Raw genomic sequence first — 25,795 nt, forward strand, 5'->3', positions numbered from 1 at the left:
CTAAGATTTCATGTAAATCTCACCCCTTGTAGACCCACTATCATTCCACTCGGAATGATAGAAGTTGTGTCAGGATTCAAGGAGAATGGATTAGATGGAGCACTGGATCCGACTGATTGAGGAGGAGCCTGACCTCAAGAGGAGACTGGACTTCATCCTTATGCTTATAGCCCTCACCCTTCATGCTCTAGAACGCATGAAGCGGTTGATTTAACTTTGGAGACTGTAATGCTTAGCTGTACTAAGTTTATGCTACGTTTTGGCTTTGAACTTATGATGTTCATTAATGCATTGGGGTGTTTTTTAGTTATTCTGGCATAAGTTATATTTTTACCCTTATTTCCGTTGCGATTATTGCATACTGCTAGTTGCACTTATAGGATGCATTGCATATTAACTATCATATACAAGGGTATGTAAACTTGTATTACATGTCCCGATGCTCTAAGTCTATGTTCCATCCCAATGATGGGGGGTCACAACAGAGTACTAAGAGATTCTGGTATGTCAAGCCTATGTCTTCGTGTCGTTCCTCCTCGATGCAACCATCAACGGAATTTATTCCTTGCCTCAACGTGTGAAGTCCTTGACACAAGGTTTGAGTATATCCGAAGGGAAAAAAGTGACCCTTCATCTTCTCCCAGTCGCCAATCTTGGTTTTACCCTATCGCTTCTGAGACCGCTTCAACTGCTCCCACCAGGTAGACGCTTGGCCCTTTAGTTTGATGGCGACTAGTTTCACCTTCATACGATCTGGGACATCCTTGTATTCGAAGATACGTTCCACTTCATGCAACCAATCGAGGAAACCCTCCACTTTCATAGTACCAGAAAATTCCAATAGATCCACATTGAAATCGAGGTCCCAATGATGCTCCTCCCGACCAGGGTGCTTCCAAAATAGACCACTGTTGTGATATGGTTTTTCAAAACTGGATTCAAACTCTTGATCAAATGTCTGACCCTCCACGTTTTGTGCCTCTAGACGCTGGGATAATTCTGCAATTTGCCTCTACAAATCTGCAATCATCACGTCCTGTCGTTACAATCGTGGGAAGGGACTTCCTCATTCGAAACATGTCCACGTCAACCACAACCTCTACCACCAGCCATGCAAACTGACAATAGTTCACCCCAAGAAAATGCTAAAGCTTTGATGCCAACTGATGCCGGAACAGAATAGAAGATTAATTTGATGGGTAGTTAAATAATGGAAGCTAAAGATTGAGATTGAGAAAACTCACAAATAGGATAGAAACTCTGAGATAAAGGTTTTAAATAACATAAATCAATCATTATTTCTAAAACCCACAAGTCGAGTTTAAATAGTTAATGAAAAATGGCAAAACTGTAATTAAGGCAAAACAATAGAATACGAAGTAAGATAAATAACACTAAAATCTAGCCTAAGAATCCGGAATAAAATCATTACTAAAGATGAACATTACCATAAATGAGAATTAACCAAAAATGAAAGAGTTTACTAAAATTGATGCTTCGAAGGTAAACATAGCTGATTTTGGGGTCGATAAGGGGCCCGCCAGGCAAAGCATGGTAACCACAACGTGTGAAGTATTATAGGTATGTTTCCTGCAATGACTTGGTGCCTAGGGTCCCTTGTGACAATGGAGACTTTTTTTCAACACTTTTAGAAATGCAAATACTATAGTAGCTGCTATGAGCTCTCTCTCTCTCTCTCTCTCTCTCTCTCTCTCTCAAAGCAATTTTATAAAAGTACAATTTTAGATGGAAGATAGGAATATACTAAATATACTACATAAGTTTTACTATAGAAATCTTGCATGTTTATGTTAACTTCTTATTTGTAACACAATTTATAAATCTTATGTTCTGCAATTACTCATTTTAATGCTATGAATCCCATTTGAGTCCAGCACTCGTTGGAGAAGGAGCCGAGTGAGAACTACTTCTCATTGTTATGGGCCATACCCAAGTACCTAAAGGCATTTTGGAAGATGATCCGAAGTTCCATAATCGCATGTATATGGGGTTTAGACTACAGTGAAACTTGGTTGACGAGAATGTTTAGGTACTGATTGGATTAATAATCTCGGGATTGCCAACACCTCTTACTCAAGATTATGTTAACGCCACTTGTTTGGGTCCTAAACTGTAGGCCTCCAACATCCTTTTATTCATCGTATAGATGAGTTCTTCCAAAAGAATAAGTTAAAAGAGTTGAAGACTGATTCATGTTCAACTTCTAATTAGTTCATGGTAGCACTCTTAGAAAATATTAATTTATTTATTTATGTCTCCAATAATCGAATTAAGTACCATTGTTAAGGTTATGGCTTGGAGTCAGATTTAAATGCTCCGATGTTTGCGATGAAAAATTCAGTAAGCCTAGAATTGTGTCACTCTTGATAGGTTAGTTCTCGCCTTGCAAAACTTACTATATGATTGAGAAGATTTTGGTGTGGAATGTGCGTGGCTTGCGTACATCTAAGAGCAGATTAAAATGTCTAGTTAAGGATGTTAGGCCTCTGATTCTAGCAATTTCAGAGCCATTTGCTGGTGAGGCTTCTATGGAGTTCTAGGCGCGGTTTCTTGATTTTCCTTCCTATTGTTCAAATGAGGCGATGGGTGGTAAGCTTTGGGTGTTTTGGAGTGATGATTTAATTTTTGAGGTATAGAATATGTCGGATCAATTAATTCATGGGTGTTTTGTTAAGGAAGCTAAGAGGATCTATATTTCATTTGTGTATGCTAACTGCTTACAAGTGGAACGTAGGGATCTTTGGCAGGATATTATGGATGCTCAGAAGGATGAGGCTCCCTGGCTTGTAGTTGGAGATTTTAATGCCATTCGAGATGATGGAGAGAGGATAGGTGGTAACCCAAGGCCTTTATCAGCTATGGCTGAATTTAATTCATGCATTCATAATTCGGGACTTGTGGAGATTGGATTTAGTGGCGGTAGAATGACATGGTGCAATGGTCATAGAGGAACGTCTAGATGCTGGGCACACTTGGATTGGGCATTATCTAATACTGTTTTGTTCCAATGGTTCCCGGAAGTTCATCTTGAGGTTCTTAATCGTAAGTTATCAGATCATTGTCCTATGTTAATTCGATTTGATAAGGAAGTGGATTCTTATGATCCTCATCCGTTCCGCTTTCAAAGCATGTGGTGTACACATGAAAATTTTAAGATGTGTGTGGAGGATGTTTGGAGGGAAGAGGTAAATGGTACAGGACTAATCCAGTTGGCTGCCAAGCTTAAGAGTCTAAAAATGGTTTTACTCACATGGAACAAGGAGGTTTTTGGCCGAGTGGATTTTTCCATTAAAACCTTAGAGGAACGCATGGAGTTTCTTGAATTCAAGCTTCAGGATGGGTTCCAGTCGGACTTGGAACATGAATATTTAAGTACCAAGGCTGAATTGGAGATATGGAAAAATAGAGAGGAACTGAGATTAGCGCAGCAGGCAAAAAGGAAATGGCTTGAGGAAGGTGACCGTAATACGAAGTTTGTTCATGCCTTTGTGAATCAACGCCGGAGAGCGTCGGATATTTCTAAAATGACTCTTCCTAATGGGGTTTGTTTGGATTCCCCAGAAGTGGTTCACAATGAGGCGGTTAATTTTTTTCAGAATTTCCTTACGGGAGAGGGTCCTTTTGTGCAGCCAGATTTAACGGGTCTAGTCTCTTTTATGGTGAATGATGAGGAGAATATCTTTCTTTATCAAGAACCAACTGAGGATGAGGTTTGGAGGGCTTTATCTTCTATTCCAAAAAATAGTAGCCCCGGGCCAGATGGCTTTGGCTTAGGTTTTTATTTAGAGTGTTGGGATATAGTTAAAGGGGACGTGGTTGAAGCTGCTCGGGATTTCTTTTCAGGTACGCCTCTCCCAAGGTTTTATTCGGCATCATTTATTGTTCTCACCTAAAGTGCAAAATCCGCAAAGCTTTGATAGGTTTAGGCCTATTAGCTTGTGTAGTGTTGCATATAAATTTTTTTCCAAAATACTTGTGAATCATTTGGCTAGTTTTCTTTCTCACATGATCTCATGGGAACAAGGTGCATTTGTTCCGGGGCGTAGTATTTTTTAGAATATCACACTAGCACAAGAAATGGTTCATTCTCTTCATCGCAAGAGTAATTGAGGAAATGTAATATTGAAGATAGATATGACAAAGGCATATGATCGGGTTTATTGGTCTTTCCTTTGCTTGGTTCTGAAGGGCTTTGGTTTTTCTGAAAGGTTTTGTGGTTTGGTGGAGACGTGTATAAAGACCCCTTGGTTCTTGATCATGATGAATGGAACATATAAAGGTTTTTTCAAACCAACTCGGAGCTTACGGCAGGGGGATCCTCTTTCTCCATATTTGTTTATTATCATGCAGGAAGTTCTCACTCGGTTATTGCGAAAGGATTTTGAGGAAGGAAAGATTGGTTCGTATTATCATCCTCGAGGAGCCCCTTTAGTATCTCATCTTCTATATGTTGATGATCTTCTTATTTTTGCCAAGGGGGAGAAAAGATCGATTAAAATGTTATTGTTGACTTTGGAAAAATATTCTTCTTGGTCTGGACAGCGAATTAACAATGAGAAGTTGGCTTTCTCCAAACAGATTAATCTATCCAGGAAATGTGGCCTTCTTAGAATGACAGGTTTTACGGAAGGTACTTTTCCAACTACTTATTTGGGGGTGCCTTTGGTGACGGGGCGTCTTAGGCTAGAGCCTTGGAACCTTTGGTGACTAAAATTTGAAACAAGGTTGCTGGGTGGAAATTAAAAATTTTGTCTCAACGTGGTCATCTCACTTTGCTTAGGCATGTGGTGTCTTGTTTGCCGACACATCTTTTAGTGGTGCTTAATGTGCCTAAGGTTATTCTCACTTAGATAAATTCTATTTTATCTACTTTCTTCTGGGGTGAGTATAATGGGAAGGCAAAAAAGAAGTGGGTTGCATGGTCGGCTATTTGTAAACCGATCAAGGGAGGAGGCTTAGGAATTCAGGACCTAGACGAAGTTCAGCAAGCCATGCATATGAAATTTGCTTGGCGTCTCCTAACATTAGATAATCTTTGGACCCGATTCTTCCAAGCTAAATATGTGAAGGAAGGAAATCTTCTTTTGGCGATTTCGTGTAAATGATTCACGTTTTTGGAAATCTATCATGCAGGTTTTTCAAGAGGTTTATGAGCATTCTAGGGTGCGGGTTAAGGAAGGAAGAGTCTCTTTTTGGCATGATCGATGGCTGTCGAGTGGACCTCTTATTGTTGACACCCAGAATATTATAAACTCTAATCTCCAAGTCAAGGACCTATGGGTTGGTAATGTATGGGATGAATTTGCCCTGATAAATTTAATTGGAGAAAATAAAGCTCTTGAGGTGATTCGGTCAGTGGTGGCAGGTAAGGAGGGGTCGGATGTTTACATTTGGGAACCGAACAAAGATGGTTTTTTTTTTCATGTCTTCTGCATGGGACATTATACAAGTTCGTAGGGAAACCTGTCCATGGACGGATTGGTTCTGGCATAAACTCCTCCCTCGATGTGTGGCTGTTTGTGTTTGGAATGCATGGTTTAGGTGCCTCCCAATGGATGCTCGTATTATAACTATGGGTATTAATCTTGCCTCTCCTTGTGATTGTTGTACGAATGGAAGTTCCGAAACTTTGGATCATGTTCTGTGCTCGGGAGATATAGCTACGTTAGTTTGGAGGAAGGCCTCGACGGCATTGGGGTGTACTTGTAGGCTTGCTTCCATGTCTGGTTACTTGGAGACTGTGGGCAAGAAGGTGTAAGGCTAGAAAGGAGGTGACTTAAGAATCGGCAAAGGAAGTTTGGCTTGCAGTTAAATTTTGGCTTAGCCAAATTTCTATAAACATGTCAAAGTGTAAAAGGCTCTCTCTGGGTGATTATGAGATTCTATCAGATATTAATGTGCCTATTAAGTAGGTTCCTGTGAGTCGTCCTTGTGCGGTGGCGTGGAGAAAGCCAGCGGCAGGTTGGGTGAAGTTGAAAGTTGACAGAATCAGTAGGGGAAATCCAGGATCTTGTGGAGAGGTGGAGTAATTAGGGATCATTTGGGGAATGTCAAGGCAACCTTCTCGGAACACTTGGATATGGGCATGAATAATGCGGCTGCATTAAGGGCCCTTCTGAGAGGTATCATGGTTTGCAAAGAGTTTGGCTTAAATCATGTGGAGATAAAGTGTGATTCTGCGTTAATTGTTCATTGGTTGACTTCGGGTGCCTGTAATGTGTGGTACCTCTTGGACTATTGGGAGTTGTTGCTTGAATATCTAGTATGAGTGGTTTTTTCCGTTTCTCATATTTTCCATGAAGGTAATAAAGTTGTGGATTTCTTTGCCCGTCAAGGGGAATCAGGGATCACGAGGACGTATGGATCAGATACGAACTTTCTAGCTTCTGCTGTGAGGGGCATGATCCGACTGGATAAGATTGGTTTTCCGTCTATAAGGTAGAAAGTTTCTTTTGAGTGTGGCATGTAGTTAGATGGTTTCTTGTTGGACTTGGTATAGGATGAGTTTTTTATTTTATTTTAATTTGTTTGATGCATGGGGTATTTTTGTAAATCTCAAGTGTCTGTCTGTTACCAAGGTATTCCTCCGCCATAAGTGAGGCTTTATTAATAAAGTTGGGACGGGGCTGCTATGTGGGTGGCTACCAGCTCTTCTTAAAAAAAAAATACCATTGTTAAGGACTTTAATGCAGATTAAGAATATTTACCATCTAATAATAAAGTAAATGTCATTGTAATCAAGAAGTTAATTATTGATATATGGAGGCCTGATTTCTATTGAATTAAATCATTTGGATGTTTGGTTTCCTCGAATAAAATCAACAATATTTTTATTTTCATTAGACTTGCAGGCAGGTTTGGGGCCTTAGATGAGACACAAAAATTTCATCTGATCTCATTTCATTTCATCTCATCTTATTTCTAAACATAATTCAAATACAAAATTTTTGAACTAATCATTACAACTTTTTCGAACTTTCAAATAAAAAATAAAAAACAATAATCCAACTTTTCAAGTTTTCAAACAAAAAATAATATTATAAAACTATATTATTACAATATTTTAACTTCATAATATTTTTTATTCAACTTTTTCTCTCTCCTTTCTCAAAATCTAAAAAATACTCAACTTAAACTATCTTACTACTATTCACAAACTATCTTACTACTATTCATAAATATAGTTTTAGAGAGTACAAATCCCCCGTACTCTCTTTGAAAAATGATAGACTCTATCATTAAAAAATTAATTTTTTCATATGAGTCATGTATTTATCCACTTTTTTCAAAAATAGTATACAAAACTTGCACATCCTAATATGTAAATATCATTTCTCATGGTTTAAAGTTTTACCACTCAATGAAGCCATAATTAAGAGTGGCATTCCTTTAGTTTCAAGATGTAGCTGCTGCATTACTGCATGGGCTTGTTTGGGAAGTAAGATGATTTCATCTCATCTCAAAACTTCTCATAATTTCATTCATAAATATCACTCAAACACAAACACATTTTAATTTCAAATCTATAACTTCCTTCATCTATTCATTACAAATTTTCCAAACTTGCAAACAGAATACAAAAGAACAATACAAATTTTTCATATTTCAAAACAAAAATTATATTCTAACAATATTTAACTTTTTAATACTTTTAATCAAATTTTTCTCTCTCATTTCCCAAAATCTAATAAAACATCTTAACTCAAATCATTTCACGACTACTCACATAATTTTCATCCCATCTCATTAACCAAACATGCCCTAAATCCAAATTGGCAGCTCTTGTTCCTCCTCTCATATATATTGGGAGAATAAGGAAGGGTGAAAAAAAAAACTGGTGAACCGATAAACCGAATCGGATCGAACCGAACCAGTGGGTTTGGTCTAGTTACCAGGTTTGGTTCGGTCTGGAATCGGTTTCATTTTTCTCAAAATCGGTCATGTTCTGATTTTCCTTTTTCTATAATATAATTATAATATATAATATAATATACTACAATATATTATCACTATATTATTATATACTATAATATACTATATTACATATACTATATAATATACCAAAAAAATGGGACCAATCTGGACCGGATCCTGCAAAATCGAAAGTACCAGTTTAGGAATGTAACCGATGCGGTATCAATTCTTCAAATTTTAAAACCGATATATACCGGTTCGATTCTAAAATATGTCTAAAACCGGATCGAACCAAACCGGTTACACTCCTAGGAATAAGGTTAGCAAGGAATAAAGCTACATTTGATGAAACTCCTGTGAAATGATATGAAATTATAAGGATTCTTTTCTAGGTGGTTATTGCTAGGGTTGGGCAAAATTTTCGACCTCCGAACTCTTTCCGTGTTTCGACGAGGCTCCGACTTCAAATGAGTCGGAGTTTGCGGAATTCGGAGTCGAAGTTGGAGTAACTCCTACTCTAGTAGTCGGAGTCGAAGCCCAACTAATCAAAACAAGTCGGAGTCGGAGTCGGAGTTATAAGATCAAAACAGCGTCGTTCCACTTCAAGAGGAACAACATCGTTTCACAGGCCTTACTAAAGTTGTCTTGATCAGGTAAGTAAACGACTTCGTTCTGCTTCATCTCGTTTCGTGAAGGAAGGGGGTCCAAAATGCAGGAGTCCCTTCTTCCCCCCTCACTTTCACACAACAGTCCCTAGTGAGTCACTTTCGCACAACTCAGTTGAGCTCCGAACGACATCTGTCGTCACCTAAGGCCTTTGTCTGCGACTCTACCATCACCAGAGTAATTGTAAGAATGATTTGTAACTTCCTCCTCAATAGATTTTTTGTTCCTCCAAGTAATTGTAAAATGTAAAATATGATTTGTAACTCCCTTTGTGAAATGTGTATGATTTGTTGTTCATTTCAACTTCTTTGTTGTTTTCATTTCACTCATTTCGATTTTAGTCTGCTAAATTTAAGAAATGAAATATTTAGATTTTGTAAAAATCGAATTTTTTGTTTCAGGTGACGTTCGCTCGAGCCAGTGTGGCTGGAGCAAACGTCACACAGATTGTTCCCTCGAGTGTGGCTCGAGCGACATCACACAGATTGTTCAATCGAGCCACACTCGAGTGAACGTTCTTTTTTTGTGTTTTATTTATTTATTAAAACAACAAACACGACTAGCCACATATGTTTTTTCCTTTTCAATGTATTTTCAATTTGTAGATAATTATCATAACATTTAAAATGATGGTTATTTGCTCAAATTATGGATATTACACCATCTTATTCTCATTGTGATTCTCCACAAGAGGATGACACGCAGCCATTGGCGTCACCAACTGGTACTTCAGGCTGTAGACCACCATCTAGAGCAACTACCTCCTGTGCAAGTAGTTGAGTCTCAATAGATCTAGAAGATGTTGATAAGCTTAATGAGAATGAGGAGTTGATTAATATTGATGTCGATCCACCAGCACAACCTAGTACAAAAAGGTCGTGGACATGAAAACATTTCACTAAAATTCCTAGTAATTGTGAGAACCTGCAGGTTCGAAGCCACTATTGTGGGCAACTATGCGGTTGTCGTTTGAAGAAGCAAGGTTGTCGTTTGAAGAAGCAAGGCACGCCAATATTAATAGCACATCTTACAGGCTGCCAGCAGTATAAGATACACAAAGGGCTGGTAACAACTGATCAGACGAAGCTGAGTTACGAGACTTTTACTACCACTAATGGCACGCAGATTAAGAAGCTATCAATCCCTCAATACAGTGAGAAGATGTTGAGGGATGTTTTTGCGGAGATGATCATCACTCATGAGATGCCCTTTACCACAGTTGACAAGGCAAATTTGTGCACACTTTAGAGTCACGATTTCTCATGCCTTCACGGTATATTGTGATGCGCGACTGTTTGAAGAGGAATGCCAAGGAAAAGGCAGGGATGAAGGAAATGTTTGTCATCACTTGTCAGATAGTGTCATTTACGACTTATACATGGACATCTATACAGAATATGGGTTACATGTGTATCACAATTCACTTTATTGATAGTGAGTGGACAATGCAAAAGTGAATATTAGTTTCAAATAAATCGTTGATCACAAGAGTTCATCCATTGGCAAGGAGATGGATGACTTTATAAAGGACTGGGGGATTAGAAAAGTACTTTGTATCATGGTTGACAATGCCAGTGCAAATGACGTTGCCATTGATTGGTTCAAGCGGAATATGACTATAAATGAGGATATCATTCGTAAGAACTAATTTATTTATATTCAATGTTGTGCTCATATAATCAACCTTAGAATTTATGAGGGGTTCAAGGAGGTTGATGAATCCAATATTAAAGTTTGGAACGTAGTAAGATATGTGAGAGCTTCCCCCAACGACTCCACCAGTTTAAGGTAATAGCCAAACAATTTGAGATCTCATCTTCTAGCATGTTGCAACTGGACGTTCCAACTTAATGGAACTCTATATACATGATGTTGGATGTAGCGCAGAAGTAACAAATAGTGTTCGAGTGGATGGAGGTCGAGGATAGGGGCATGAGGTATGCTTTGCTAAAGTCAGTTGAAGGGAGAAGGGGGCTCGATGCGCCAGACACAGTTGATTGGACCAATGTTAGGTATTTTGTTCAATTTTTTAAGTTATTTTATGACATAACTATATGGATATCTGGGACAAAATATCCTACTACGAACATGTACTTCAAGGAGCTTTCAGGGCTTTATAACCACTTGCAAGAGAGTTGTGCTGATAGTGTGGGTTTGTTGAATGCAATGGTTATGATGATGAAATAAAAATATAATAAATATTGGGGGATGTGAAGAAGATAAATAGATTATTATTTATAACTGCGATCTTTGACCCCTATATAAGTTGGCAATTGTAAAGGATTGGATTAGGGACGTCCTCGGTGATGAGAACTCTGAAAAGTTTATTAGATCGCTTAAATATAATTTGATGATTTATATAGTCATTACAACAGTAGTGGTTAGTCTTCAATCAAAGGTGGTAGCTTATCTTGCCCAACCGACTCGACATCTTCCTGGAATGACACACATGCACAAAGTTCAAATTTATTGCGACTACGACGGTATCATCAAAACCATGCATCAAGGAATATTATGCACTGTAAGTCTGAGGTTGAGTGTTACTTTATTGAAGATGTCGAGGCACCGAGTGATACATTCCAGATATTAATTTGGTGGAAGGTAAATTCTGGTAAGTTTCCAATCCTTTCCTAAATAGCTAGGGATGTACTAGTCATTCCAATCACTACGGTTGCCTCTGAGTTGGCGTTTAGCACCGGAAGTCGTGTCTTGGATGCTTATCACAATTCATTGTCTCCGACCATCTTCAAGGCCCTTGTTTGCACACAAAACTGGTTAAGTTCAACACTTATTGGAGTAGATACCGTTGATGTCGAGAGGTATAGGCTTGAATCAAGTAATTTTATGATTTTAAATAATTATTTACATAATTTTAATGTTTTCATTATTTAATTTATAATTTATATGATTTTGTAGACCTAACTGTGAACTCCAAACTAATTCTAGATAACTAAGAGTCTGAGACCGACACACCAAGGGATGATTACTATCATGCAAAACTCGTCAAAGTTAGAGGTAGAGGTGAGTTCATAATATCACTTGGTTGATGGTTTAAAAGTCTATAGTTAAATGACTAAAGAAAAGATAGTACATCTGATCAATAAAAGTTAAAACTTCATACAGGAAAATTAGAAATCACTATCGAGTCATTGACTCAAATCACTTGGACTGTCAAGACTGATGCGGGGCATTGTGGCTATTTCTTATTTGAATAAAATCTATGACATTATTCAATATTTTGGTGCTGTAAGTTTAAATTTATTGTGATTTGTAGTTTTAAATTTAAATTTGTGGTTTGTGATTTATAGTTTGATTTAGTTATTGTATTTAAATTTTAACTTTTTAATTTATTTTTTATAGTATTTTAGATTTTTTAATTATTTTTTTACAATAATAAACCGGGGTTGATATTGGGCCAATCGAAACCCATTTTCTCAATAGAGCAACTGGGCCTGAGTAGGGCAACTGGGCCTGAAAAAACACATTTTCTACTCCGATCAGAGCTCCAAGCTCCAAACTCCGATCGGAGTCGGAGTCAAAGGGGGTTTTGACCTTCGAAGTTGGAGGTGGGCATTCCGACTCCGTCGAAGTCGAAGCCCACCCCTAGTTGTTGCAATTAAATTCTATGATTAAGCCCAAAGCAACCCTTACTTTTAAAATAAGAAATACTCTTGAACTACCCATATCAAAACTACAAAGAATAAAGGTTGGGAAACCTCTCCTTATTAAATGGCAGCATCCTAGCAAATTGGTGAAAAAAACATGAAGTTTTTGGTGTAGAATTTATCAACTAGAAAACTAGGCTAATGATTGTAGGACTGGTACGAAAGATCACATGTCACTAATTCTGGAACTCAAGAAAATAACTACTGAACGGGTCATGAAATTGAAGCAACTTCTTCCCCTATCAGACTACACTAACTCCAGAAAATAGGCACATGTCTCATGTCTGCTGTTTTGCAAATGCTGGAAAACACAACAAGCAAGTTTGGAACCAAACTCCATAGAATCGAGACCTCATACTGAATCTTACATCGAAGACAAAGCGGTAAGGAAGTACATTATATTATGTCAGAATTACATAAATTACTATATATAATTCATGATAATGTAATGAGTGAACATATTCAGTTCCAAGTTTTGATGAAAACTATAGGTCAACCAGATGACCTGCATCTCTATTTATCCAACAAGCTCTCAATGTGAAAAGGAAACTCCCAAAAGGAAAACTCTAGGTTGATTTACATACACACATGTCTTACCATCCATTAAATCCCCAAAGAATGTTGTGATTCGAATCTCGCATCTTATCAGGAACTTGATGGAGGTATTGGTGCTTTAGTCCACCACAAACACAAGTTGACACCAAATTAGTGTCATAATAATATTTGATCCCTGCTGTACACCATTCAAGTATGTTCTTGCACTCCATTTTCCATTAGACTTTAACCTGGTCAGAAACAGCATACCATGAGTAATCTTGGGAGCACAGGACAATGTACAGAGAGACAGATTTACCTTTATATGTAATAGTGTTAACATATAACAGCAGTCTTTTCAGAAAGAACATTCCAAGAAATTATGAAACAATGCCCATTGCAGGATGTTAAAACATTTCGGGCTATTTCGTAGGATGGGATTGTGTCTTCAAATGCTCCCATCTTCAATGGCAATGTTCAGATGCCTTTCAACTATCAAGACTACAAAGAAGTGATATGGGGTGGGTGTAACAAGAACTCTCCGGTAACTAGTAAATCTGTGGTCATTGGTTGTACACTCATGAATAGAAATAATCATCTAGCTCAAATTTCAGCTTTAGATGGTACTGCAATAAATATGTCTAAAAATTATTCAGTGGAAGAAACTCAATAGGAAAGGACATGCATGTAATATGAGAAATGTTTACACAGATCAAATTTTGAACAAGAGATTCTACAGAGAAGGTACCCACGATTATTGGCAAACAGAGTAACAGATGGCGGATGAGGCATTAGAAAGCATGGCAGGTAAAACAACCACTCAAGGTGCCCATCTGGCGGGTTCTGCGGAATGATGCAGCCTTATGGGAAGTACTGGTAACTTGATGGGCCTGATTGGACAAAACCGAGCTCCTCATGTCTTGGGCTCTCTTTTGAGCCGATCTTAGCTTGTTCATTATCTTATCCATGGATGATGATCTCTTCTTTTCCAGCTTCATCTGAAAAAAGAAAAATGTTTAAAGGGTAATAGAACCAAATGCTCATGCCCCCTTTTGCGGAATGAGACCACACAAAGCATGTTTGACAAGATTTCTAAAAAGCATATTACCACCACCACGTTTCCTTTGGCGCATATACCCCAACAAGGATCATGGTCTAAAATAATCTCATGAATAGATACCTTTTTCATCTTTACAATAACAGAAAGGAAAGACAATTTGGCTAACCTAAAGTTCAAACTTTCCTATATGTTGAAACACACTCTAAAATTTTGATAATTTACACTGACACTAAAATAATGCTAGAGTAGACCAAAGTAATAAATATATGGAATTCAAATCACATAGGGAGAAAATAAAAAAGCAAACATCTCTCACAACCAAGGGTTGATTATTGGGTAAATGTTTTCATATTTTCAAGTTTATTTTGGGTAACTGGGAGGCCACACAAGTGAGTTCTGCAAAGCAAGCGTCGTCAATGCTGACCAGCCTATTACCCCTCCAGAATCCAGAAATAATTGCCACATTATAGTGTCAGCATAGCGAGCAGTGGGTCATAGAATGACATATTGAGAAACATATCATTAGGAAATAACCTCCAGTTTTCGGATTGCTGCCTCAGCTTTTGCCTTCTGCAGGTTCTCCCAGGCAGTGATTTTGGCTTCTTCTCTTTTCAACCTGGAAAAATTTACGGGCATTGACATGTTAATATAGAGTAGATAAGCATCTGCATGCATTTCATGGCTGGCATTTGGCGAGATTTATCTTCTGGTCTGAAACCGTGGTCTAACACTAATGATTAACGCTTATAAATGATGGAATCCGTGGACTAAATATCTTAGGACAGGAAATTGCATGCTCTTAACCACAAAATTTGGACACTTAACCAGCTGAAACTCGGGATGTTAAACAACCATTGTCTTCAACTGTTTCATAGTAAGATATATCCAAAACTTCACAGTACAACAGAGTTGCAAAATTAAAAACACACCTTTTTATTTCACCGCACATGGATAAACTATTTACAACGGGGCAACATTAGCAAGAAGGGTAACTTAAGGATTTCTTGTTTGAGGATCTCGCAATGTTTGAGAAAGATAGCCTTGCACCATTTGATATCTCCAGGAAGTTTTTTTCTTAACAAAATTTCCAATTCATATTATCATTAAATGTCCTGGCAGAATGAAGGAAATACAAGTAATAAAGTGTTCAAAGATCCATACTTGGAAATACTCCTTATATCCAAATTTGAAGATTGAGCATCCACGCCTTTCTTTTTCCAGTCATCAACTTTCTCTGAGCTCTTCCCAGGAAATCGAGCTTTATGTTTCTTGGACCACCTAGTCACGGTGACATGTTCATCTACCTGGACGTCTCTAACTTCCATTTTAGAGGATGGGACACTCTGCAACTCCACAATAGGAAGGGCAGATGGAGTAGAGGCAGAGAAAGAAATCCTTCTTTGAGGGGATAAGTGACTGCTACCCTCTGGGCTCATTTGGGTCGCCATGTCCCTTCTTGAAACACCACGAGATATATCAGTGCCTGCATCCTTGAGCCCATCAAGCTTTTCATCTGTGTTTGAACCAAGGGAAATAGTTCAAGATCAGAAAGATGGATCTTACGAGATAAGGATAGAATTAGGCTTAACACATTTAAAGCAAGTATTATTACCCAAAATTGAGATTCTTGTCATGAGAATTCTAATTAACTTTCTACGACCAGCATCAAGTACAAAGCCACAGAAGGAATGCGGAAATTGTGCAGATTGCAAAAAGACTAACTAAAAGGAATTGACATCCTTCACGCTGACAGTGACATCCATGAACGATATTAATCTAAGTCTGAATATAGATGCAAATTCTATTTCTAATACATACTAATTAAAGGAAGTGAGGCTTAAAGGAGCTAATTTAGAAGCACCTTGTAATCCAGGCAACGATAATTGACTCAGCATCTCAGAGTACCCATGCACACTAACTGAACGGGCCATGCAAGACTCTGTCCGCACAGGAAGGACCCCAACATTGCCACTAGAATGCATGACCAATCCGTCTGCTGCTATCACACCAAACGGAGAAGCCGCAACATTATCCCCATTAAACATCGGCATAGCCGGCGAATACATAGAGTAATATGCAATCCCAGGAGGACCGAGAGGACCACTCTTAGACTTTGGCCGCCTCTGCTGTGGCTGGATCGAAGGCCTCTCAACACCATCTACGGAAACCGGACTGAAAATCCACCTCTCTGCATCTTCCCATTTCGATGGCAACGTCGACCTTCCGTTATTGAAAGGTAGCAACGCCGCGTTCGCTGGCTCCCTCCGATTAGTAGTGGTTTGCATCGGTACACGCTCCGAGCTCCAACCCTTTTGCATTCCGATGCCCGCCTGACGATAATTCGGTGTCCCGGGACTCGGAAACGAACCGGTCTTGCGAGACGACACAGCCGAGCTTTTCTTCATGGTTGCCAGCCGCGGCGAAGAGGAGGCGACGATAACATTGTTGAGATCCAATGAAGCGGGTCTTCGTCTATCTGGCTTCTTGGATAGAACTTCAGATCTGGATCTCCGATCCTGACATTCTGCGTAGAGAAAGGGAAAAGGTTGTACAAATCAAATGCTTAACATAAACAAAGCAAAAGCAAAAGCAAAATCTTTCAGTTTGTCTAGTGAAGGAAGCGTGCCTTTGAGAGCTAGAGAGAAGGAGCTCCTTGCAGAATCTAGAGGTGGATTTTTGTCTTCAAAATCTGCGTCGCTGTCTTCCTTTAGAACTGCGTATGATACAAGGAAACAGTGAAGAGTGCGTGTCTACTGAAATTTTGAAACTTTTTTTTTTATTTTTTTTGTCAGTACTGAAGTTTTGAAACTTTCCTGTGCTTTTATGGCGGCGTGAAAAAAAATAGCCTTTTTTCCTCTCTTTTTAAAGGGCAAAAATATGGAGTAAACACTACCTTTGGCATTTTCTCCTTTACTGAAGAAGCGACTGTGCTTGTTGTAGTTGTTGTGTCCTGTGCGTTTGTTCAGACCCGGATCTAGATCTGGACCACTCGAGCTCTCATGTTGATCACCATGGTCAGTTCCTGCCAAATGCTGCATCAATGAAATCACATAATTTTAAACTCTACGAAACAGAGTTTGTCAACTTGGAATCTGGGAGTTCATGCAAAGGATAAGCGGAAAAGGAGAGCCTGGGCTCAAATGCGCAATGCAATCAGCAAAGCAAGCATGCAAGTTGATCGCATGAATCCCAGAATTATGAAGCTGAAACACATATAGTTGGGCGGGGGGATTGGAATTACGAGGGAGATTTCAGAAGCGAGGGAATCGCGGTCGTGGGCATCTGAAGCAAAAGAACAGCGCTCGACGCTGGCGGAAGCAGAGGAGAAGAGGCTGCAGAAGTTGGATTCCAGAGTGAGGATGACGGAGTCAGGGCTACTAGCATTGCGAGCTCTCGAGCCGGCACCTGTCAAGGAAGTCTGCCCCTGAAATCCCATCCCTGGCATCGTGATCAATTTGTTCTTCGCATCACGTTCATACTGATCACTGATATACAACTGAGAGAGAGAGAGAGAGAGAGAGAGAGTGATAAGATTCGCTTTTCAGATTAGAATCTGCATAAGAATAAGATGGAATTTAACAGAATTGTCGCGTGTCATAGTCCATTAACGATTTCTTTTTATTTATCTGCAATGGTGTGCTGAATGTAAGACTTGTATCTAAAAAAAAAATTATATACTCACGAAGACAGTCTACCGATTTTCCTTAACAAATGTGTATTTTTTTTATAAAAAAAATTATATTCATCAACCTTACGTATTATATATTATATTTCTTTTTCTCTTAGTAAATATATATTATACAGATGATAAATAGAAGAATTCAATTAATTTAAAAAATTTTAAAAAAATATATAATATATTATATGTGATGTGTAATATATAGAGATGATTAATAGAAAAACTTTTTTTTATAATATTGGTATTTGTTTATTTTTTTAGTATTGTGTTTTTTATTTTAAGACAAAACACAAAAAAATACTGTCGATACAAAAGCTCGATAACCTTTGTCTGTGAAGAACGTACCAGCATCCTTCTAGCAAATATATGATTACACGTAGTGAAGAAAAATGTGTTTATTATTTTTTTAAATCGTCTTTTTAAAAACATAAAAATAATTTTTTAATTATTTGAAATCATATTAAAAAATCATAAACATTGGTAAATATGAGAAAAATAAATTTTTTTTCAAGGTAATAAAAATGAGGGGACCAAACTCTATTAAAAAACTAAGGCCTTGTTTTTTTTTTTAACTCCTCACAATTTATTTTATCTCATCTCATCTAATCATTACAATTTTTTTAAATTTTCATATAAAATAAAATAAATAATTTAATTTTTTTAAATCTTAAACAAAACTATTACTAAAAAAAAATATTTTATTTAATTTTTAATTTTAATTTTAATTCATCTCATCTTATCTGTAAAAATAAAGAAGATAAAAATTTACAACTTTTATCAAGATTTGATTGGGTCATATCTGTCTTTTTCTTTTTCTTTTTTGTCAGTTTTAACGATAAAAATTAGACGAAATTGTAAAGTGTACAATTGAATAATAGAATATACAAAATTCAATATTTCGAGATGTAAAGTGCAAACAGTCTTTTTTTTCTTTTTCTTTTTTATCAGTAAAAGTGCAAAATATCTAATAATTCAAAAGCTTTTAAGGAGGATGAAAAATTCATTGCCAATGGAGGAAGGAATTGTTACGCGAAATTATAAGTTTTTAGGCAAATAATAGCTAAAGAAAAAGTTTTATTTATAAACCGATATGGATAATACATTTAATAAAGTGTTTATATGGTATAATTTAATTTAAAAAAATTAATTTAAATTTTACAAATTAAATATTACCGTTTAAATAATGTAAATGATATATTCTGCCAACTGACTTAAAAATAGAATAATTTTAACTAAAATAAAGTTTGAAATAAAATTGTAAGCAATCACTAAGGCTTGTTTGGAAAAATATTTCATTCTAAAATTTTCATCTCATATTCTTCCTAAATATTACTCAAATATAAATATTTTTAAACTAATCATTATAATTTTTTCAAACTAATCATTTCAAATTTTACAAATTTTCAAATAAAAAATAAAAAAATAATTTAACTTTTTCAAATTTCTAAATAAAAGTAATATTAAAAAATTATATTCTGATAATATTTTAATTTTATAATATTTTTTATTCAATATTTTTTCTCTCATTTCTAAAAAATCTTATAAAATAGCGTTTGCTTTCACAGATGAGATGAATTAAAATTAAAATTAAAAGTTGAATAAAATCTTGTTAAAATATATTTTTTTAATATTATTTATTTTAGAATTTGAAAAAATTAATTGAATTGTTTATTTTATTTTGTGTATAAATTTTAAAAAATTATAATAATTATATGAGATAAGATAAAAAAAATTATGAAAACAAACGAGATCTAATTTAAATTATATTACTATTATTTTATTATTATTAATAAAATCTTCATCAAATCTCATTTAAAGATCAATGAAAGGACAACAGAAAAAGACAATAATTTTCGCTCTTTTAATAAATAAGAGTTTTGTTTTTGTTAATTATCACAAGCGTAGTTGGTTAGTGCGGAGTGGGGTGTTTTGCATCTTTTAATGTTTTGTCTTCATTACCTTGAGGCATGACTATAAATTTGACTGGAACGAATTGACAGTAGGGCCCATGGATCGTATTCAGATCTGATATTTGGGTTTATGATATATGTGGGGGTAACCAAGACTTTTTACGAGCTGGGCCCTTTCCTTGACGAAACTGCTCCGAAAAATCTTGCAGTCCAAGGACAAAGTATGACAGCACACCATCATCACATGTCTCGAAAGTAACTTTCCAACCTCTCAAAAAGGAAGGTGAATTTAGAACTTGACAGGGAAATATTTACACCATATTACCGGGTAAATTTGGGACATTCAAGAATGAGAAATTATTGTTCTATCTAAGAGATCTTATAAAAATTACAAATATATTGCATGATATGAGTAACGTTCCAAGAGAGGCTCACTTCGACCTATATTTCAAAAGAATTAGTTAATAATATAATTGACGTCGGGCCTGTACTTTAAAAGCATATTATAAAGAGTAAAAACTTCTCATTCGTCTGGAATGTAAGATCTCATACATTATCTATTCTTATCACGGTCTTCTCCTTGATTGAGATAAACTCTAATATTATTTATAACGTTCCAAAGAAGACCCTTATAAGTCACATCTATGCATATACTTAAAAAAAAAAGAGTAGTAAATTATACAATTAGAGTTTCATTGTAAAAGAATAAAAACTTTTCATTCATTAACAATATAAAATCACATACACCATGTATCATTATCATTTATTATAAGATATCACAATATGATGCATTACAAAATGATGTTGCATAATTCTAACTAGTTAGTGCTAGCTCAAAAGATGATAAAAAGATTTATAACATTTTATTTATATGTGCGAATTATATAAGATTGAGAAACGTGTATGCTTTCACACATTTGACCTTATGCATGCACTAGTGTGACCGTATCTTTCTGTTTCCTATGACAGAAATTCACTAATTATTATTCATTTTTACACTTTACACCTATAGTTATAGGATATGAGGTATTTTTCATAAAGTGTAAAATGTAAAATAATAAATAATAACTGATATATAGAATTTTTCTTCTCATGAATGATGTCATTGGGCTTGCTAAACTGTTTTTCTTTTCCAAAAAAGAAAAAGAAATATTTTTTTAAGTTTTGAATTAAATTTTAAGAATATTAAATTAAAAAAATAGATTATTATTCATAAATTATTCACTATTATTTTATTACGAATGAACTATGCTCTTAGAAAAATGCTACTCTTTCTACTGCTCTCGATGGAAGTTACTACTAAGATTTTATTATTATTATTATTATTATTATTTTATTTAATAATTAAGTAAATATTTTTTAATAATATTATAATTTTTTTAAAAATATTTAAAAGTGGTAACTTCCAGCTGTGGGAGTAGCACCACCAATGCTCTTAACATCAAACGCCGGATCCCGAATGTCTTTGTGGTTCAGTTCTAGGATGCTTGGTTTTTGCACTTCTTCCTGCATGTGTCAGCCTAATTTTTGGACTTGTGGCATGAAACCACGTGGTTTTCAGATTGCAGGAAATATTTATTTCCATGAAGACTTTTCGGGATAACTCAACTCTATGCTTAAACGGGACAAAGCAATGGCCATTGTGATTTGTAAATTTGTAATGCAACATATATCAAATTAAATAAATCAATCAATCAATATCCTCTGCTCATTCAACACTCGAGCAATCAGAATGGTTTATCCTATTTGCATGTAAATGCAAAATGACTAACAATGATTCAAAAAATTATGCCTATCGGCTTATGCATGTAAAGTAGTATATGGCAATATGCAAAGAGTAATGCTACTCATCATTCTAACTTCCATCATCCTTCCATCATCTTATGATATGGTATTAGGTGATTGTAAATTATTTATTATATTTCACTTATAAACTTATCATTTAATGCCACATCATAGAATGATAAGAGGATGATGAAAGTTGTAATAATGAATATAATTTTTTATATGCAAAATACATTTGCACTGTAGTGTTTTCTCATCTCCTTTTGGATAATAACTATCCATCTATACAAAGATTTGTAGTTGTTTCTTTCTCTTATTTAGGAGTTGTTTAGATTGAGAGAGCTTCTGATTAAGTTCTTGACTCATCTTTTTTTATCTAATCATAATTTTTTTAAAAAAATTTTCATACAAAATATAATAAACAATTCAATTTTTTCAAATCTCAAAACAAAAATAATATTAAAAAATAATATTATAATAATATTTTATTTAACTTTCATCTCATTTCATTCTAACTCACTATCCAAACTTCTTCTTACTCTCTCATTTTTTATATTACTCAAAATGAGAACTTGTTTAGAACTTGTTTGGAAATGGATCTCATTCCACAATTTTCATCTCATCTCATCTCTTCTCATTCACAAACATAATTTAAATACGAAATTGTCAAACTAATCATTACAATTTTTTCAAATTAATCGTTACAGCTTTCTCAAATTTTTAAATAAAAAATAAAAAATAATTCAACTTTTTCATATTCTCAAATAAAAATTATATTGTAAAATTATATTATAACAATTTTTTAACTTTATAATATTTTTTTATTCAAATTTTTTTCTCTTCATTTCTCAAAATTCAAAAAATATTCAACTCAAATTATCTCAATATTATTCATAAATTATTTTATTATTATTTATAAAATTCCCATTTCATCTTAAAGAATTATCTCACATGATTCTTTCGCGTAGAAACACTCCTAATGTTTCATTCTCGACTATATATATATATATATATATATATATATATATATATATATATATATATTCAAATAAGAGAAATGTTGGTTTTTATTTTGAATATTATCATGGTATTAATTGATGTGGTGCATTTTAATTATTTTTCACTCAAATGATTAATCTATTAAATTAAAAAAGCATCAGATAAATTAACATGAATGCCTCGAGCTAGAAAATAGCTCTCTTGGCTTTGTTCACAACATATTCAATGATAATGATCATATACATACATAAATACATGCATACGCGCGCGCGTATATATATATATATATATATATATATATATACACGCACACAATATTAACACAACGGCATCAATTATCCAAGAAAAAAAAAATTAAGTCGGTATGTAAAACATACTTAAAAAAATATTGATAAGGCATAGTTTGATTTTAAAAAAAATAATTAAAATTTAAATCTTAAAAATTAAATCTTACCATGTAAATGATATAAATTGTATATTCTATACACCATGATCTTACAAATAGAATAATTCAAAAACACAAAAAAAAAAAATATATATATATATATATATTATCTTTAATTTACATCGCTTGTGACCTGGCAATATCCCAACTTGAAATTACACATTTATTTCATCTGTCCTTTCGGTTGAGGTTAGATTAATATGTATGCCCCAGTCCTCAAAACTGTCACTCAACAAATCATTTCTCAACTATATTCATTTAACTTAGGTTTGAGGTTGATGATAATTAATTGCAAATGCAAGGTTCAAGCTGTACCAATTCAATCTCTCATTTAGAGCCTATGGTTCATATATTTATAGCATTTTTGCAGTACTTTCAATAATTATCTTACTTATGAAGAACAGCAAAAGGAGTTGAACGTTGCCGTCGGATTTAGGGATCAACTAAGGGCCCATTTGGATACAGGTCATCATAAATGATCTACGAATAATAGTAAAAATTAATAAATAGTAATAAAAATAAATAAATAGTTTATGAATAGTAATAAATAATAGTGAATTAGTAGTCTCAACTAATCAAACACAGTCTTAGAATATCTCAATATATCTGTGAATAGCAGTGAAATTATTTGAATTAAGATATTTTATTGAGTAATGAAAAATGAGAGAAAAAGTTAAATAAAAATATTATAAAGTTAAAAAAATGTTTAAATATTATTTTTATTTTAAAATTTGAAAAAGTAGTATTGTTTTCTTGTATTTTATTGGAAAGTTTAGAAAAGTTGTATTAATTAAGTAATAATTAGATAAAATATCTAAAATATATAAAAATTATTGAGAACAATTATTTTGCCAAACAAACCCTAAAAAACACGGAACAAGAATGTGTACATGTGCAAGAAGGATTTGCTCGATCTCTAGTTGGCATTTTCCAACCAATCATTAAATGGGGAAGCTTTCATGAATAAATGAGAACCAAAAAAAAGTGTTTTTTTTTTTTTTAAGAAGATGAAGGTATCTCAATTTTATTGATAATCCTTACTTGTGGAGAAAAAAAACTAACTAAAAAACATAGTTGTTTTGCTACTGGAGCCGTTGGATAGTGAATTGAGATGAATTGAGATAAAAATTAAAAGTTGAATAAAATATTGTTAAAATAATATTTTTAATATTATTATAATTTTAAATTTTAAAAAAATTGAATTATTTATTATATTTTATATAAAAATTTTAAAAAAATTATAATGATAAAATAAGATAAAAATAAATGAGATGAAAAATTTCTTATAACATGCCAATTTTTCCTTGCTATTCAGATCAGTACCAATTTCAACCTCAGTTTAAAGGGGAAAATATATCTCAACTAGTTATGAGCAATATAGTCTCTGCATGCAATGTCAGGGAATCAGACTGATTGGCTGATTCATTACCAAACTTTTGCTGAAGCATTGAAGTAAGCAATTATTGCCTTCAAGTTTCAACTTGCCCATTTAAATGGTTCTTCTCAACCTGAGACAATGGGCCCCGACATTATCAATAAGGACTATAAGAGTTGTTCCAAAAGAAAGGAAACACCAAGCCCAATTTTAATTGTCTTCCAGGCTCTTAGAAAGAGTGGGTCCTTACTGTTGAAAGGTTCTAGGTAAACCCTTTTCATATTTTATTGGATACAATAAATGTATTTATAAGTTAATTTTTTGACACATCACTTATGCGAAACTAGTGATATGTACCATCGACTTGTAAATAATATAACTCGAGTATATAATTATTACTTAGGACTTCTTTACATTAAAATAGATAACTAAACAACATGAGTTTTGAAAAATATGGTCACTAGTTCCAAATGAAAATCGAAGATTTATAGGCAAGTTTGTAGAACATAAAGAAAGTAGACCCATCAAAAATTCATTGAAAATGAATATGAAAAATGAAAGTTGGCATCTTGAAGGTGCTCTATTGGGTACCGAGGATGATGGATGAAGTCTTGCTTTCACCAAGTATAGATGTTAAAGATATGGGAAAAGTGCTACCTCCAGCCTCTCGCCTCCCATTGTGTAAACAAGAGGCCTAAGTGTGAGTGTCCTCTGATTGACAAAAATTATGGCATGTAATACAATTCTGAATATGGTATTCAACCCTAAACAATATATAAGTTTGAAATGCAATAAACTTTAAAGTTTGGATAAACACTTTAGGGATTTGAATCCAGCAAATATAAAAGTAGAAGCATCCGATTGTAACCCTAGCCCAAAGCTCATATTTTACATTCGTTGACATCTATAATTGGAGGAAAAAGAGACAGTGTAGTCTACTAAATATGCACAAGAGAAAGCTCCCTAGTTAATCAAAGGTCAGGAAGAAAGTACCCATCCTGCCATGTAGGATAGGCCAATAAACACTTCTCCTAATTGGTTGAAATCAACAATCATAGGCCATACATAACAAACCTGCAAGCAAATCTCTTTTCAAAGTAGCATGAACCATCTCAACACACATTGCAAGGTGGCCATAAAACCACCTCGCGAAAGGGCAAATTTATGCACAAGGTGGCTCTGTAGTCACTCCGCATGGGGTGGCAAAATCATCTTTAGAGTGCACTCCAAATGCAATAATTGACCATCCATGGTGGTAGGAACAGCCCCGCCACTTTAGACCACCTTTGGAAGGGTGACAGTTAGGTCTAGGAGGCCTAGCCCCACTAGAAGCGATAAACCTGCCCATACTAGCTGGCGAGCAAGTATGGAGACTTAAACTTTTGTGTGTAGCGAGCAAGTGGATAGGGGAAGACTCAAATATTTTTGTCTAGCAGGCGAGAGAGTCCTACCTACATTTGGCCATAATATACCCATTTTAAGAAAACCCTAATCCTTTCTCTTCATTTCAGCCACATATTCTTCTTTCTTCCTCCTCTTCTTCTCTCTTCCTCCTCTTCTCTTCTTCATCTCCTTTTCCTTCTTCTTTTTCATCTCCTTCTCTCTAGGTGAATTCTTTTTTGTGTGATGGTCTCGTTGTCTTGGTGTGAACAAGATGTTTCCCTTTATGAAACGATTCTAAGTGAATTCCTGAAGAGCTAAGTCTATATTGTAATCTTTCAATTCTCTTGCCACTTCTCTTT

The 25,795-nt window shown here is 34.9% G+C and overlaps 1 protein-coding gene across 2 annotated transcripts; it reads right to left on the minus strand.

Annotated features, from left to right (window-relative positions):
* Nucleotides 1-12,630: 12,630 nt before the first annotated feature.
* LOC109022275 lies at nt 12,631-17,408 on the minus strand. 2 transcript variants are annotated; one of them, XM_019005140.2, is made up of 8 exons: nt 17,102-17,408; nt 16,754-16,892; nt 16,487-16,573; nt 15,722-16,384; nt 15,022-15,373; nt 14,395-14,476; nt 13,553-13,798; nt 12,631-13,051 (listed from the first exon to the last, which is right to left on the minus strand). In XM_019005140.2, the coding sequence occupies exons 1-7, from the start codon at nt 17,303-17,305 to the stop codon at nt 13,592-13,594; spliced, it is 1,734 nt and encodes a 577-aa protein (XP_018860685.2). In that variant the 5' UTR covers nt 17,306-17,408; the 3' UTR covers nt 12,631-13,051; nt 13,553-13,591. The 2 variants fall into 2 exon arrangements, with proteins under 2 accessions (XP_018860685.2, XP_035547136.1); XM_035691243.1 differs by having other exon boundaries at nt 13,549-13,798.
* Nucleotides 17,409-25,795: the final 8,387 nt, after the last annotated feature.

This window comes from Juglans regia, chromosome 6, assembly GCF_001411555.2.
Source record: "Juglans regia cultivar Chandler chromosome 6, Walnut 2.0, whole genome shotgun sequence".
NCBI lineage: Eukaryota > Viridiplantae > Streptophyta > Magnoliopsida > Fagales > Juglandaceae > Juglans > Juglans regia.

Bases quoted from the DNA above. Each gene is read 5' to 3' on its own strand.
- LOC109022275 (XM_019005140.2), bottom strand. From the start codon at position 17,305: ATGCCAGGGATGGGATTTCAGGGGCAGACTTCCTTGACAGGTGCCGGC. The intron at 16,574-16,753 runs GTAGTGTTTACT...TATCATACGCAG, and splicing joins TAAAGGAGAAAATGCCAAAG to TTCTAAAGGAAGACAGCGAC. The intron at 16,385-16,486 runs GCACGCTTCCTT...TTCTCTACGCAG, and splicing joins CTTCTCTCTAGCTCTCAAAG to AATGTCAGGATCGGAGATCC.